Source organism: Gorilla gorilla, chromosome 2 (genome assembly GCF_029281585.2).
Source record: "Gorilla gorilla gorilla isolate KB3781 chromosome 2, NHGRI_mGorGor1-v2.1_pri, whole genome shotgun sequence".
Classification (NCBI taxonomy): Eukaryota; Metazoa; Chordata; class Mammalia; order Primates; family Hominidae; genus Gorilla; species Gorilla gorilla.
This window is the reverse complement of record NC_086017.1, coordinates 126,546,842-126,563,338: the sequence shown is the minus strand read 5'-3', so window position 1 is coordinate 126,563,338 and position 16,497 is coordinate 126,546,842. Positions and strand designations below refer to the sequence as shown.

The 16,497-nt window shown below is 39.8% G+C and overlaps 1 protein-coding gene across 2 annotated transcripts in view; it reads right to left on the bottom strand.

Moving 5' to 3' along the window:
• Positions 1-16,497, bottom strand: part of GAP43 (growth associated protein 43) — a 97,114-nt gene that overhangs the window by 40,578 nt on the left and 40,039 nt on the right. Inside the window, exons 2-3 of one of the 2 annotated variants that reach the window (XM_004036097.5) lie at positions 15,562-15,956; positions 4,255-4,852 (exon numbers count right to left, since the gene is read on the bottom strand). In XM_004036097.5, the coding sequence (XP_004036145.3) occupies positions 4,255-4,852; positions 15,562-15,699 (736 nt within the window). In that variant the 5' untranslated portion in view covers positions 15,700-15,956. The remainder of the gene's footprint in view (positions 1-4,254; positions 4,853-15,561; positions 15,957-16,497) is intronic. The other variant, XM_004036096.5, reaches the window with a different exon arrangement.

Genomic DNA, 16,497 nt, shown 5'->3' with positions numbered 1-16,497 from the left:
AGGGAAAATATTGTTCGGGGAAACGTAAATAATTTTTTAAATTCAGAAATATGAGCTGGGTATTTCATTTTCTTATACACAATTATCATTCTAGAAATTCTAAATTTTGCATCTATTCTTTTTGTTAATAATTTGAGTATCAGGACATACATTATATAAAACGTTTTTATAGTAAGCAGCAGACTGCATCTTAGCCCCTGAAGCACTGCCTCATTCATGTTTTGTCCAAAGTGCATTGGCATAGGGAAGTGCCCTGTACCTATCTGCAGAATTTAATTGAGATTATAAATATGATTGTTTTCAGTATCATTCCCTGAATTTCATACTACCCCCATACCAAGAAAGAATTCATTAAGGTCAAAAGACTACATCTTGTTTTCGTTTTGGTTTGGTTTACTTTTTCTGAGACAGGGTCTCACTGTCACCCAGGCTGGAGTACAATGGCACACAATGATGGCTCACTGCAGCCTTGACCTCCCGGGCTCAGGTGATCTTCCTGCCTCAACCTCCAGAGTGGCTGGGACCTCAGGCACAGACCACCACACTCTGCTAATTATTTATTATTTGTAGAGATGGGGTCTCCTTCTGTTGCCCAGGCTGGTCTCAAACTCCTGGACTCAAGTCCTCCTGCCTCGTTCTCCCAAAGTGCTGGGATTACAGGCATGAGCCACCGCACCTGGCCAAAAAATCATATCTTATTCATCTTTGTGACTCCAATACCTAGCACAGAAGAAAGTTAATATAAAGGGAAGGGAAAAAGAAAGGAAGAATAGAAAAAAAGGAGAGAGAATGGGAAGGAAGGAGGGAGGAAGGAAGGATAAAAAAGAGGAGGAAGAGAAGCAGGGAGACACTAAGTTAATTTTTCTATTCAGGGAATGGCAATAGGAAACTCCTCCCTCTTTTCTTGATCATTACTGATGGCATCAATTTGCAAGATGTACTGAGACCATGAAAATAAAATGCAGCCAAGATCAACATACAGAACATTTAAAGTCACTCAGAGCTACACTTCCAACTAGCATCAGTCAAGGACCCTGTGGCAGCCACCCAATCAATATCACTGATTGATAGCCCTCTGGATAGGTTACCTTGGTAGTACCACATCACTGAATATGACCACAGCAGAGTCCTCTACTGGGGAAAATCAATAGGCTACCATGGAGAAGAGGAGACATAAGAGAGAATTCCTTCACTGAGAGCCAATGAGCACAGTGACACTGCTCAGCAGGAGACCCCAAGGATATAATCACTAAAGGGGGCTTCAAAGTTCTCTACTCATGACTGAATGGGGCAGTGTCCCACAGATGTTTTAAACACTCCTCTTCCTCTAAAGGAATCATTGTCAGAGGTGTGCTGAAATGTTTTGGTCCCAGGCACGTAAAAAGCTGGGCAGGCAGCGTGGCAAACTAGGGAGAGGTGGACATACTTGGAGAATTTAAAACAATGACAATAACCAACCAACTTCAAAGATCAAAATACAAATGACATCCCCCCATAACAAACAGGTTGGTAGTAAATAGTAAAAGAAGTAAAATAAATAACATTTATAGTTCCCCCAACATTTCCATAGGTATTAAGGTAATAATCATATCTGATCTAAAATTTTTAAGCCTGATATTGACAGAAATTATTTTCTTAGATTTTCTCTTTGTACCTATTTTGCCCCTTAACCCTGTTGCACCCTCTTAGATTGTCTATCCATGCCCCTCCAGGCAGCTGTAGAATCCTAAAGCAACCCATGGTAGCCACCCATTTCCGAACAGTACAGCCCAGTGGAAGATGCTGCTACTTTAACCCAGGTTAAAATGAAATACAGTGGAAGGCAGAGGAAATGCAGTACAGGGCATCTGGGAATTTGGACCCGATATGATGTGATAGATCTCCTTGTCACCTCTACCTTCTGTGATCCCATGAGATTCATCACAGCAGAGTAATTTGTGCTTGTCACATAAGAGCAGGCAAGGCTACTAGATACCTCAATCCAGAAAGAAACGACAGGCAGCATTTCTGAATCTAACCAAGAGGACAATACCTACCCAACTCTAAGAAACAATGTAAATTGCCCTTTGTGATTACCTTCAAGTTGAACTTCACCTATTGTTTCAATCACCTTTGAATGCCCATGATAAAGTCTGATTAATTAAGATATTTTTCTGTCAGAATCTGTAACATTTAAGGTAGAGAAGAGTGCTGTTTGCTTTCACTGACCAGACACATTTTTAATCAAATAAATGAATAGAATAAGCAAATATGCAAGAGAAATATATAAATGAGTGAACAAATTATTATCTGTAATTTAAATTTCATCAATTTATATTCAATATTTGACATTTGTTGACAACTTACTACATAAAATATTTCATTAATTCATTTGGAGTTAGTTATCATAACCTGAAACATAATAAAACTTAATTTCTTTTAAAATATATTATATATTAGACTTCCTACTGATTCAAGAAATCCTTCTATCAACCCAAATCATAAGCATATACCTAAAATCACATCGTTTCTCTGTTTCCCACAACTTTAGAAATCCCAGTTAAAAAATATGGTCTGTGCCATGTCAGATATGTTCTGTATTTAAAAGCATGATTAATTTCTAAGATGTATGAAAATGACACATGAAGTAACTTGTGGATACGCAAAGTGATTTCCAGACATCATACCTGAGGCTCAAACCTTAAATCTAAAGAAAAGTAGTTAAGTTTTGCTTTGCTGAGTAAATTAAAACCCACACCCCACTTTTTATCACATGCCTTACCTTTTCCAGGGAAAAATTCCCATCTTCTAAACCTCAATGTCTGGCCCCTGGGACAGTTGTGTGTTAGAATAAAGATTCAAAATGAAAAGAAGCATACGATTTATCCAGAGCTGGAATATGCCAATAACAATGTTAATTAATATAATCTGGCATGATATTCATAGAATTTTAGGGATACGATGAAAGAAGTAGACCTAAAATATCTAGAATAGTCACCTACCATATTGTAGCATCTGATTTTGGGGAAATGTATATCAAGGTAAAAGTCCAATCACTACTTTCTCAATCTGATGGTCAGATGCCAAAACATTCCTCAGACCACTCTCATGGAGTAGGTTTTCTCCCAAGGAGCACACGGTGGTTCAGTCCGTATTTGGACCCTTGGATGACAAACATCATTGGTTAAACCGAGGCGCTTCTAAAGGAGTAAACCCAATCTTTTAAATGGACACAGAAGAAACTTTATCTTTGAGGATCTTTGGGGCTGGAAAGTATTTATCGGTCATATTAGACTAGAGAAAGATCATGGAAACTGTTGGCCTCCTTTACCACTGTGGATGTGTTGGGGTGAGGGAAGGATCTAGTCTCCAGGGACGAAGCTCTGTTGAATTTATCTCGCTCTGGGAATATTCTATTCCAATTCTGCACAATTGAGCAGTAATAGTGAAAACCCTCCAACTTTCAAGTTACAGCTCCAAACTGAAGAGAATCCAGTACCTTTTTGTAATCATAGGAACCCTCAATTATTTATGCATATTGTAGAAAGTTGTGTCTTCAATAATAAAATGATTATTTATGTTTGACTTCACAACATATTCTGTATTTGGGGTTTTTCTTTTGTTTTTGGCAACATCGACAGACTTATTTTCCTAATTATGTTTGACCCCAATTAATGTTACAATTAACATTCGCTGAGCATACCCACATATACACACACTACTCAACAACCGATGGTGGAGAGAATGCCCAGAAACATAATGTGAGATAGGGAAGGGTGGTCTGAGATTATACTTTTGCTGCCAACAATTCACACACTAGATAATCTGGATCAAGAAGAGGATGGCTGTATTTATACCAGGCATTTTCTAGAGCCAAATAATCACATTAGCTAATTCCCATCCATAAAATATATGTAGCCTCAGTAATTACTTATTAAACTAAGTCTATCAGCACACAGAATACTTTTTTAAAGCAGATTTATCTAGTTTGACTGCATATATCAATCCAATTAAGGTAATTGCCAGATCTTTCTAGTACTGGCTGCTACATAGACCTGCCTGAGTCCTCTCTGGTAGTCCTCTCTGGAGATATTTGGGAATGTAACCTTAGCTCTTAGTCCTACCACTTTGGGAAATTAAGCACAGCTTCCCTTGATTTCTGGAAAACATCTTCTAGACTTTTTCCTCTCCCTCGATGACCCAGGTGGCCTGGTCTTTCGAATAGCAACTCCCCTCCCCATCCACCCATTGCATCTGACCCTCGCGGTTGCTCACCTATGTTCTCTTCAGCTTGGCTGCTCTCCCCAGTCTCCGTTGGAGGCTGGGCTGTTGCCTTGGCAGCAGCATCCTCTGCAGCAGGGGTGGTGGCAGCAGCAGCAGTGACAGCAGCAGGCACATCGGCTTGTTTAGGCTCCTCCTTGGCTGGGGCATCTTCGGCCTTGGAGGACGGCGAGTTATCAGTGGAAGCTTTAGTGGCACTTTCTGTCTCAGCTGAGCCGGCCTTCTCCTCTGAGGATGCAGGAGCCTGGGGGGCTGCCTGCTCTGTGGCAGCATCACCCTCCCCCTTCTTCTCCTCAGAAGGAGTTTCTCCTGCTTTGCCGGGCTCATCAGGCTTGGAGCCAGTGGTTGGGGCTGCTTCGGCAGTAGTGGTGCCTTCTCCCTTCTTCTCCACCCCATCGGCAACAGGGGCTTCATCCTTCTTATTAGCTTCAGCCTCAGCAGCTTGGACATCATCCTTCTTCTCTCCTTTGAGCTTTTTCCTTGTTATGTGTCCACGGAAGCTAGCCTGAATTTTGGTTGCGGCCTTATGAGCTTTATCTTCTGGTTTGATACCATCTTGTTCAATCTTTTGGTCGTCATCATTTTTTTCAACCTTTGTCGAGAAAAGAAGGGAAAAAAAGGAGAGGGCTTCAATGACATTCTTCTCCTTTAAATCTCAGCATTCAACAAGTATTTATTAAGTGATTTATTTTGTGCCAGGCACTGTTTTTGGAGTTAAGAATTCAACAGTACCCTGGAAGTTCAAATCAAGCCTCATCTTTCTCCCACAGTATTGTATGGGAAAAGTAATGTCTTTCGGACCTTCCAGAATCACTGGCCTTTTTTTTTTTTTTTTTTTTTTTTTTTTTTTTTGAGATAGAGTCTCAATCTGTCACCCAGGCTGGAGTACAATGGCGTGGTCTCGGCTCACGGCAACCTCTGCCTCCCAGGTTCAAGCAATTCTCCTGCCTTGACCTCCCAAATAGCTGGGATTACAGGCATGTGCCACTACACTTGACTAAGTTTTGTATTTTGTAGAGACGGGGTTTCATCATGTTGTTCAGGCTGGTCTCAAACTCCTGACCTCAGTGATCCGCCCACCTCCGCCTCCCAAAGTGCTGGAATTACAGGCGTGAGCCACCGCATCTGGCCACTGGCATTATTTTCTACATATTTTCTTTCCCCAGCTCAATGTTGCTCCATGTCAAACTTAAACCAGCCTTTTTTTTTAGAAGTACTTTGACAACTCAAATCACATTTACAAACTGGGTGCAGTGGTTCACACTTGTAATTCAAGCACCTTGAGAAGTGAAGGCAGGAGGCACTTGAGCATAGGAGTTCGAGACCATCCCTGGCAACATAGTGAGACCCCATATCTACAGAAAACTTTAAAATTAGATGGGTGTAGTGGCATGCACCAGTGGTCCTGGCTACTCAGCTGAGGAAGGAGGCTCACTTGAGCCTGCGAGGTCAAGGCTGCAGTGAGCTGTTGTTGTGTCACTGCACTTCAGCCTTGGTAACAGATTGAGACCCTGTCTCAAAAAAGCAAACAAACCAGAAACAAAAACAAAAAATAAATCACATTCACCCCAGGTTTTTATCAAAGAGCTCTGAAAGATAGAGGGTTTACAGGGTTTTTGAGAAGGACTTTGCATAAAACTTAATGGTTTAAAAAAATATTTTGCAAAAGTCTACTTTCCCCCAAGTTTTAAGCCTGATAAGGAAATTAATAAATTCAAGACAAAGAGTATAGTCAAAGTTTAAACCATAAATCCCATCAGGATTTTATGCAAAATGTAAATGAGTTCCAGGTCTTTAAGGGATTTGTTCAGAATGTGACAACTTAACAATGCTGGTCACAAAATAATGTCCAACTTTCTCTTGCATGTGGTCCAACATTAGCAATAAACATACCAAACCTTCAAAATCTGAATTAAAAAAGACCACTATTCCTGAATTTTAAAAAATGATGGGAAACACTGTTTCTCCTTTTGAAAAAGTAACATATATTAACTAAGTCACAATTCTTTATTCCCAAAGCAATTGGGAACCTAAAATGTGTTCGTATTATCATCAATAGAGCCATCTTAGTACTAAAGACAAGAGACTAGCATATACAATGTTACCTTTTGATGGCAACATTTGTAGCCTAATATATGCTGCAAATGACTATTTTCCACATGAAAATTAATTCAGAGGATAGGAACAGCAGGTATGGTCATAGAAAGAATTGTGTAGGCAAGTACATAAAATTTTATCCAGTTCCATTGTTTACCATGGTGCCCCAACATGGCTACTGATAGTCTCCATTCTTAGATTTCTTTAACTTGAGCATTGAACTTTTGTTCACTTTTGTGAACACTGTTCTAGCAGAAATAACAGCAAAGAACAACACAGCAACTTTCCCTCAAAAGACCACTAATAAAAGAATGTTTACCATGTAACATGTTCGGCGCCTGTTCTCAATCTTGGATTGTCCTTGACCTTTGCTCCAGTTTAGGAGATAAGCTAATACAGAACTACTCAGGACAAGTTTTCCACCTGTCAAACCAGCTCTGCCCCAGTGACCCAGCTCCTGCTAATCATGATGTGGGGCTGTTAGACATTCTTTGGACAAGCGTACAGACCTATTGCTGCATAGGACCATCAACATACCAGTGGATACACAAAAGTATTTTTGAAAATGAGCTACATGTACGAGTAAAAGCAGGTTTGATAATTTTCTCAGTCAAATTCAAGTCAACTTTTCCTTTTTCCTTAGTTAACCATGCATGTATATACACACAAAGATTAAAGGAGTAAATGAAAAGCACTTTGGAGAGGCCCGTCCTTCTCCCTCCTCCACTGCTCAGTTCTCTGATGTACTATCACCTTCCCGCTAACCTGCTGCTCTTGATGACTCCTACTGGGATGAGCACAGCCCAATCTGAGACACGGGAGCAGCTGTGCCTGCCAGGAGCTCTCTGCTCAGAGATGGAAGCATAACCCTGTAAAATTAACAGTTGTGAATGGAGCATGGAGCCAAGATGTTGATAATTTATTTTACTCTATCTTGAGTTTTCTGAATGAAGCACCATCTTATATATTAGGACACCTGCACTTGGGCATTGATGCCAACTGGTTCTTTAATACAAATACTGCTGTTTGTGAAAGTAGACAAGTCAATTGTTTCAGAAGGAGCAGGTGTCCACAAAGGACTCTCTAGTGACTCAAGAAAGCTAACATTTTAGAGTTCTGTCTTTTCTTTATGAACATAAGGCGTAGGGGGATGAAACTCTTGAAAAGCTGGAAATCACAAAGAGAAGGAAGCTGAGAGTCTACATGATATAAACAAAGAAACTACAAGGATAAAGAAAGGGCTCTCAATTTTCTCTCCCTCCTCTTTCTCTTTCTCTCTCTCTCAATTTCTTAAAGCATCTGCAACTTCAATTTTCTAAAAAATCAGAATTTAAGCTTCTGAACACAGCATCTATGTTAGAATGACTTTTTAGAAAGGCTAAGACTAGACTAGGGTGCCAAGATTGTGAGACAAACCTCACTTAAACAACCCAGAAGTATAAGAAATTCAAGGGAAGCAGGAGTGAGCAGAACGGGGGAGAACCATGAAAAACAAGAGTTAGGAGAGAGAGGTGAAGACAGTCTTATAAGAGCCAGGTACCCAAATAAGTGACTATACCCAAAAAGATGCTCAAAGTACTCCACACGCATGTAGCTCATCCTGGAGAAACTGCTGGACTTCATCATTAGAGATTTAGGAAAACTAAATTTTAGAGATTAGTTGGGAAAAAAAAAAGACAATTAATAGAAGTTTTTCCAGATAGCAGTAAAGAAACAGACACAGGGAAATGAAAGGAAAGGAAAGGAGAGGAGAGGAGAGGAGAGGAGAGGAGAGGAGAGGAGAGGAGAGGAGAGGAGAGGGATGTGGGAAGGAGATGAAGAAATGAAAGAGGAGAGGGGAGGAAAGGGAAGGAAATAAACCAGGCTAAGAAGAGGTCAGACTTCAGTGATTGAATAGAGACATCCATAAATAAAATATTTTAAGTTAAAACTGGGTTTGAAGCTAGACACCACTGGATTTTGTTTGTGTGTCTTTCTTTTGTATTTCTAATGATTCTATTAGTATTCCTTAAACTGCAGGTTATTTCTTGGTAAAATTCTTTTCACAGTACAGTATAAAGGTAAGTGGACTGGGAGTGTATTTTGTTGAGTATTTTGTTAAGACAAGGAGAAAAAGAACATTTCCCAAAACTGGCTATGTGGAGTAGCCCCAGGTTCTGAGAACACTTTGACCCTTTCCCCACTAGAAATAGAAGCACTTACTTAAGATGAAGGACATTCAAGCCCAGAGAAACCAGACTACTCAGAACATTCAGCAAAATACTTTCACTTTCCAAAAGGGACAGCCCTGGCCCTGAAAAGTTAAGTGACTTGCCTAAATTCATACAGCGAGTGAGGGAGGCAGTGGCCCAGCTTGTATTTGACCTCAACTCTTCTCCCCTCCCACCTACTTCCAAGTCCAATTTTATTGTATGGCTGACCTGGAATAGCTTGGACTTACTTGTAGTAGATAATCCATAAGGCTTCACATCAGCATTCTCATTCATTTATTCATTTAAAAATACTCAGTGCCTATGTTAAGCACTATACAAATGCTACTGAACGGAAGGATACTGTGTCTACCCACATAGAATCCCTTTGAAAATACACTTAAACCACATCATAGTGCTTTAACAATAAATAACTTCCCAGGAATTTGCAGTAGACACCTGATCTTACACTCTTCTTTTCAAGTAAGGACAACACTCTAAAACTGCGAGTTAAGATGAAATGTCCAGAAAAGGAATCCTGGTATCTAATGGCTAAAAAGTCAGCTCATAAATGTCACTAAAGATAGATTTATTTTTTAAACTAAGTCAAATATGTTGTAGTTTTCATGCCTATCAGAATCTTGTACAGCCTGTAAAGGAACCAGAATAAAGTGTTGATAAATATAAATGAAATCTAGGAAGTACCTACTTACGGCTCACTTTATTTTTTATTAATAATTTATTGAGGTGAAAGTCACATAACAAAATTTCACTCTATTTTTAAGCATCATTGATACCATGGCAATTGACTTTAGGGAAAATGTGCAAGTATTAAAGTAGTTCACAGTGGAGCTTCTGTACTTTCTTTAAACCTAGACAAAGATAAAAAATACAGTAAAATATCCCTTAGGGAGGAGAGAGAAGACAGTGGGCCAGCCTCCTCCAGTTCTATAGATGGAATGTCACTGCCGGTTTCGGTGCAGGTGTAAGGAAGAAAGTGTCCTTTAAAAAGATGAATAAGCACAGCGGGCATACACCAGATCCCCCAACATGCAGTCTGGTTTGAAGACCTAACTGCAGGGTATGAGGGGAATGGGGAGCAGAGTGCACAGAGAAGCAATGAAACTGTATAAGAAAACAAAATATCTCATATTGGAAACTGCAGTAGTAATGTTAACTTTTCAGGTAAGAGCTGGTGATCAAAAGATGGGTCTTCAGTCCACTTTAATGTATTATTTATTCAACATGTACAGCCCACCTGCTTCCAAAATAATATGAGGTGGTATCTTCAACACAGTATAAAGCATTATCAGAGTAGAACTCAGTTTCCAGTCTGAAAAGTTGTTTTCTTTTATTTTGTATATCTATAACCCTATTATGTCCCACAAAGACATAGAAGAGGCAAATAATGTATTGCAACTGATGCCTTCAAACAGAAAAAAAGTCAGCCTTTGAGAAGTACCTTGTCTATTTTACTTACAGCTGAATGCCAGTTTCTAGAATGGTGCCTGGCACAAAGTAGATGCTCAATTAATATTTGTTGGATGAATCCAAAATCTGAGCATCTCCATTAGTGCTATTTCAGAAAGATGATGACACGTGAAGAAATCTGGATTCGATTTTGTCAATTTTTGTTAAAATCCTTCACTTCTCAGTGGTGGAATTCAAGAGCATCTAACTACAACAGGTATATGATTCCCCAATTATAGAAATTAGTAAGCAGAGGTTTAACAAGGAGAGAAATAGCAAAGCTATAGAAACGCCATTGATCATAATAATAAACAAGCACTTGAAAATAGTAATACATCTAAGATAAAGACAACTGATTTATATTTATCTATTGATTCGTTAGAGTCATATCAATAAAATTATTTTTCTGTGTGTGTGTGTGTACTTTTTCTTTCTTTTTTTTTTTTTTTAGACAGGGTCACTCTCTGTCACCCAGGCTGGAGTGCAGTGGCACTATCTCAGATGACTGCTGCAGCCTTGACCTCCCAAGCTCAAGCAATCCTTCCACTTCAGTCTCTCAAATAGCTGGGGCTATAGCTATGTGCCACCATGCCCAGCTAATTTTTATATTTTTTGTAGAGATGGACAACATTTCACCATATAGCCCAGGCTGGTCTCAAACTCCTGGACTCAAGCCATCTTCCTGCCTCGGCCTCCCAAAGTGCTGGGATTACAGTGTGAGGCACTGCTCCCTGCTTATATGCGTTTTCACTAGCAAAACTGGTGAAAATGGCTGGGTGCTGTGGCTTATGCCTGTAATCTCAGCACTTTGTGAGGCTGTGGTGGGCAGATCACCTGAGGTCAGGAGTTTGAGACCAGCCTGACCAACATAGAGAAACTCTGTCTCTACTAAAAATACAAAATTTGCCAGGAGTGGTGGCACATGCCTGTAATCCCAGCTACTTGGGAGGCTGAGGCAGGAGAATTGCTTGAACCCAGGAGGCGGAGGTTGCGATGAGCTGAGATCACGCCATTGCACTCCAGCCTGGGCAACAAGAGCGAAACTCCATCTCAAATAAATAAATAAAAGTGGTGAAAATATTCATGGGAGATTGCGGGAGAATCTCTGCTCCCCACTATTTATAGTTAATCTGTGTATTGCTCTCCAAAGCTTAAGGGGAGTAGGCTGGGAATAACTAGTCCCTTAGTTATTCAAGGAAGGAAGTCTCCTTCCCTAAACAGGGGTTGGAAGAGCCCAGTGTTGCGACGAGGCACGTTAATCATGCTGGTCATGTACCAAGGCACAAGCCAGACAGAATCACTTGACTAAACTCCTCTAGAAAACTTTTGGGTATAGCAGACGTAGGTATAAGTTACCTAACTGAATCAACGGTCAAAATCACTGAGACTCAGGAAAATACCTATGGGAAGTCAGCCCTGGGAGGAAGCATCTCTACTCTTGAGCAATGGGAGCAAACCCTCTGATGAACACTGCCCATTACAGAAGCACATGTTGATTCCCTCAAGAAATGACATGCTCAAAGGACAGAAGGGCTGGCAAAGTGAGGGGGACACTAGACTCTGCTCTCAGAGAGGTTACTATGCCTTTAGCAGCCACTGTGAGCTAGGAACAAAAGGGTGGAACTCCCCATCACTCAGCTAAAAAGGCTATCACAGACCAGTCCATGAGAGGGACTGTGAGGCCTCTTCTGCTAGCAACTGAAGACAGAAGAAGAGCTGCAGGAAGCCAATGCATCAAGAAAAAGACAGAAAAGCAGTCTACCAGCAGACAAACCCCTGTACTACCACCAGAGGCAAATCTTTCCCAGCTGAGAGGCCCCAAGAGCAAAGCACATGCCAAGCTCCTGAAGATGGTCAGAGCTCACCAGCAGGAAGAGAGCCCCAGAGCCCAGGGAACTTAGCATAAAACAATCTTCCTTCCAGGTAAGACACTGCGAAGTGTCTTTTGTTGGATACTCAAAAATGTGAGATGCAGTAAGATAAGTATTTTCTTAATTACTACAGTCTTCCTACTATAACAAATAATGATTGTTCATCTATTTTTTCTTAATTAAACCCCCTTCATAAGTTACAGTCTGAGTCAGCAGGTACTTGAGACATTTTGTTCAATGAATAAATGAGTCAGAGGCTTTTCTCACCCACTCTACCACACACCCTTCTTCAAATGTTGTCACTCTTGGTCCACTTCTCTGTCTTTCCCCTCTTAGTTCTTATGATCATCTGCTGTATGTTTTTATTTTATTACTAACTGAACTTCGCTTGGGCTATAAACAATCTGAGAGCAGAACTTTATCTGTTTTTTTACAATCTTCTAAGCTTCAGTGGCTAAAATAGTGCTGGCACATAGTTGATACTAAAAAAAAATGTTATTTTTAGTTGTTGCATGACCACATGCCACACTGTGTTGGTGCTCAGAGAGTGTGTAAACTCTCTCTGTGTGAACACTCAGCTCACTGGCTGGGTGTTCTCGCTCCAGGTCACTAATGCTGGAGCCTTCATCACACCACTCTCCAGCAGTCATTTTCCTCTCTCTTCTTACATTTATAAGTGCACAGTATATATATTTAGTATTTCAATTCAATCCTCATCATGATCATGTGAGGAACACATCACTGTGACTGTTTTATAATCAACACAGATGAGGAACCAGGAAGGAGCCCAGCGTCATCCAGCTTCTGAATGACAAAGCCCTTGCTTAGTCCTCCTCCTGTAAAAGTCAATATTCCCTGGTGCTTAAGAGCATGGGCTGCGGAGTTAGACATGTGTAAGTTCGAATTCCAGCTCTGCCAGTTACTTGGTAGATCCTGACCTTGGGCAAGTCAGCTTTAGGTTCCTCATCTGCAGGATGAGGGAATAAAAAAACTATCCCATTGGGCTGATATGAGAATCAAATGAGTTAATGCACATAAAGCACCCAGCACAGTCCCTGACACTTTGTACATACTCAGAAAGGGGTGGCTGCTACCATTATTCTCATCATAATTATTGCCATCACCATTATTCTCTCAGAGTAATTTCTAGAGCATCGTGACATTAAGTTAAGGCATGTCAATAAGACAAATACCAGAGGAGATTTGGTCATGAGACTGTATTCATCCTGATGATTGTAGGTATCATCACTCAGAGGGTGGAAAAGCTATTTCTTAACTCGACAGTACTACTGAGCTATATCTATTCTCAAAGAGATAAGCAGGAAACCATGTAAAATGTGCCACAGTACTCAACTCTGTTCTTTCTTATCTTGGGAAGGGGGAAGATCTGTTTACATTGTCAAAGTTAAACCACAGTCCCACTCTACTATCACCTGACACACACCAACTGATTCCTTCTCAGTCTTCTCTAACTTACCCATCCCCCAAAACTTCACCTAGTGTAGGAGCTTAGTGATAGAAATTCACTGAAACTAGAAATCTATTCATTCCCAAAATATGTGACCTTCACCCGACATCCCCCAACCACACACACACACAAACTAATTTAGCCACTATTTCATATACAGTATCTATCCCATTGATCCAACTATATCCCTCACACATCTAGTAAAACAATTGCCTCTGCAGGTTCTGAGAGCTACTCTATGAGCTTGTGTGTGGTAATACTCAAGCCTGATAAAAGTTATAAATGAAGCTGCCAGACATTTGTAGGGGACTAGCTTAAGAGCATCTGGTACTGAAGATCATTATAATTTGAAATTGCCAAGCCAAGTATATCCAATGCACCCCCACTGGATAGTTAGTAAAGCCCGAATATTATATACCTCATATCTAGTAAGGATACACAATACGTGTCAGAATGCATGCTAAAAGTCTAGTTGGTGGGAGAAGGAATTTAAGACCCCATTTGCCAAAGGCTGTGGTGGGGGGAAATGACAGTGGTTTAAATTTATGCATTATAGGTTAGAAGTACTTTCAACTTAAAATGATTCCTCTGAGAATTATAATGAAGAAGGCTAAGCAAGTGTGCCATCCCCTTTAAAAAAATAAGGAAACACAGATTGTGGAAAGCCTCACAATTAGTAGAATGGGTCTTAAACTTAGCCCTCCAACCTCTTATATTTTAAGGAAACTAATAGAAAATTCAATCTAAGAATTCAACAATGAACACTTGAAAAGTATGACTGAATAAGTAGCAATCCTAATATCAGCTCTAGGACCACTTGAAGTAGTTTTAACGAGCAAAATTGGTCTATATTTCAGATATTCTGAAGGTGGTGGCTCCAGAATCTCTGTGTAGGAGGCATTAGGGGAAAGAACATGTTTGCAAGGGAGAGCTGAGTGATTTTTCTTAAAACTGCACTTGTATAGCAAGCACACTGCTTTTTGAAGTATACTTATTTATTTGAGGGGGGCCCATGGGATGATTTTGCAAGGACAGTGTTACCTATCAGCAGTAATTTGTATACACCTTAACATTCTACATTAATCACCAGGTGAGTGATTATCCTTATAGAACAGTATTTGAGAAATTAAAAAAAAATAAAAAGAGCAAGTACATTTCTCCCTGATTCTAGAAGGTATGTTGTTGTATTCTTCCACATGTAGAAAAAAATAACTGAATGCCTTTTTTCAGGACTGGGGTGGAAGCGGATTGCATCAGGTACAAGGCGTGTGGTTTGAGCATGCATAGACTTCCATTTTAATTAGATTTCTGTCCCCAAGCTGCTGGACAGTTTAAGGAAAAATATGCAGGACTCTAGAAAAATCTTTAACTGTTAATTTTGGATCTAAGTTTGTTCTTGTTGCTCATGTTCCTATTGTCCTTGTTCTTATTTTCTTGACACCCTCTTCATTTTTGGCACTGGATTCTCTCTCGATGATCTGTCATTGACACTCATTGATTACTTGTTACCTGGCATGGTTTTGGGGTCAAAAGATCTGAGTTTGAATCCTGGCTCATTCACTGCTTAAATGTATGACCTGGGATAAATTACTTAATTTCCCTAAATTTCAGTTTTCTTATCACCCATATTAGAATCCTATTACCTATTGTGCAGAATTTTTTTGAGGATGAAAGAAAATAGTATTTGTAAAATGCCTGGAAGAAGACAATACAAATGAAGTACAAATTGTTACTTTCTGGAGACTGGGGATTGAGTGAATTATATGGTAAATATTTTATAGTTTTCTTTTATAGCTCCACAGAGGGATGTTTCAGGGATATGCACACTTAAAAAAATAATAAATGCCTCCCACTAACACATATAAAAAAGCGACCTTTAAAAGTAATGACATAAAATACCCTCATATGCTTAGAGAACATAATAATAACAAATTCTAAAACCATATGTCAAGCACTCTTCTAAGCACTTTTATATGATATATACACACCCCAAACATATTTATTGCATATAGTTTGTATATTAACTAATTCAATTCTAAGAACAAAACTATGCAATGGGTACTATTATCTTACAGATGAAAAGACTAAGTAGAAGGACATTAGTTAAGTAATTAAGTAATTTGCTCAAAGTCATACAGCTAGTAAGTGGCAGAGTCAGGGTTTGAACCTAAAATACTTGTATAGGTTACATGTGAGGTAAAATTACCCTTGAAATCCAGAAAGTCAAGAAGCCAAGTGAATAAGGACTAGGTCGATCTGCTCTCTGAAGGTTTTTCCTCAAGCCTCCCAGGCAAGGTAAAAAGTGGAGTGCGGGGTGGCATAATTCAGAGCAGGACTTTGTCATCGCCAGTGTCTGCCAATGCTGGCCTAGTTCACTGTCTAAAAGACTAGGCTGTAGAGCTGTCAGTCCAATTTTATCTTCCTGTTTTGAGATCTCTTTACAATAGAAAAGTAGAAATAAATTTTTTAAGCAAGGGCTGAGGTGTTATGACCTCGTCACCCAGGTGATGCTGTGACTCATTTTCCTTGTGAAGATTTTGACAGGGAAAATTCACACTTGAGATGTTGAAAACAACCCAGAGACCAGGTTCCCTTTTAATTCTGAAAGCAAAAGAGAAAAATATCAGAGAGCAGGGAAAGCAATACTGGGAGAAGAGGGAGGGAGAGGGCATCAGGTCAGGAACTATGGCTATTTAATAAATGAGAAAAGCAGATGAATGGACTAGAGTCAACCTTATGCATTGTTATCAGAAGGAAGGGATTGAGCAGGTGGTAAAGAGAAGGTTCTGCGATTTATTCCTGAGTGTGAGGATTTAAATTCAGCCTGAGTTCCTGAATTAAACATTGCTTTTTACTTGAACCAACTATTCGTGTTCCTTTTTTTCACAATTGTAGTGAGGTATATAAGGAAATCCATCTAGAACTGTTTCACGCGTGCCGTACAAATTGCTCTGAATCGAATGATACTCAAAAAGTATCATATTATTTATGCAGCATAGGTTGTGGAGAAAACGTATATGTTTGATGACTGTGTAGTTCATGGTACAAAGCACCAGCACACCTCCCACTTTGTGGTTCTGCAGGGAGAAACACCGAACCCTTTGGAGCCATCAAAGAAAGAAAATTCCCTTTTATTTAGTTT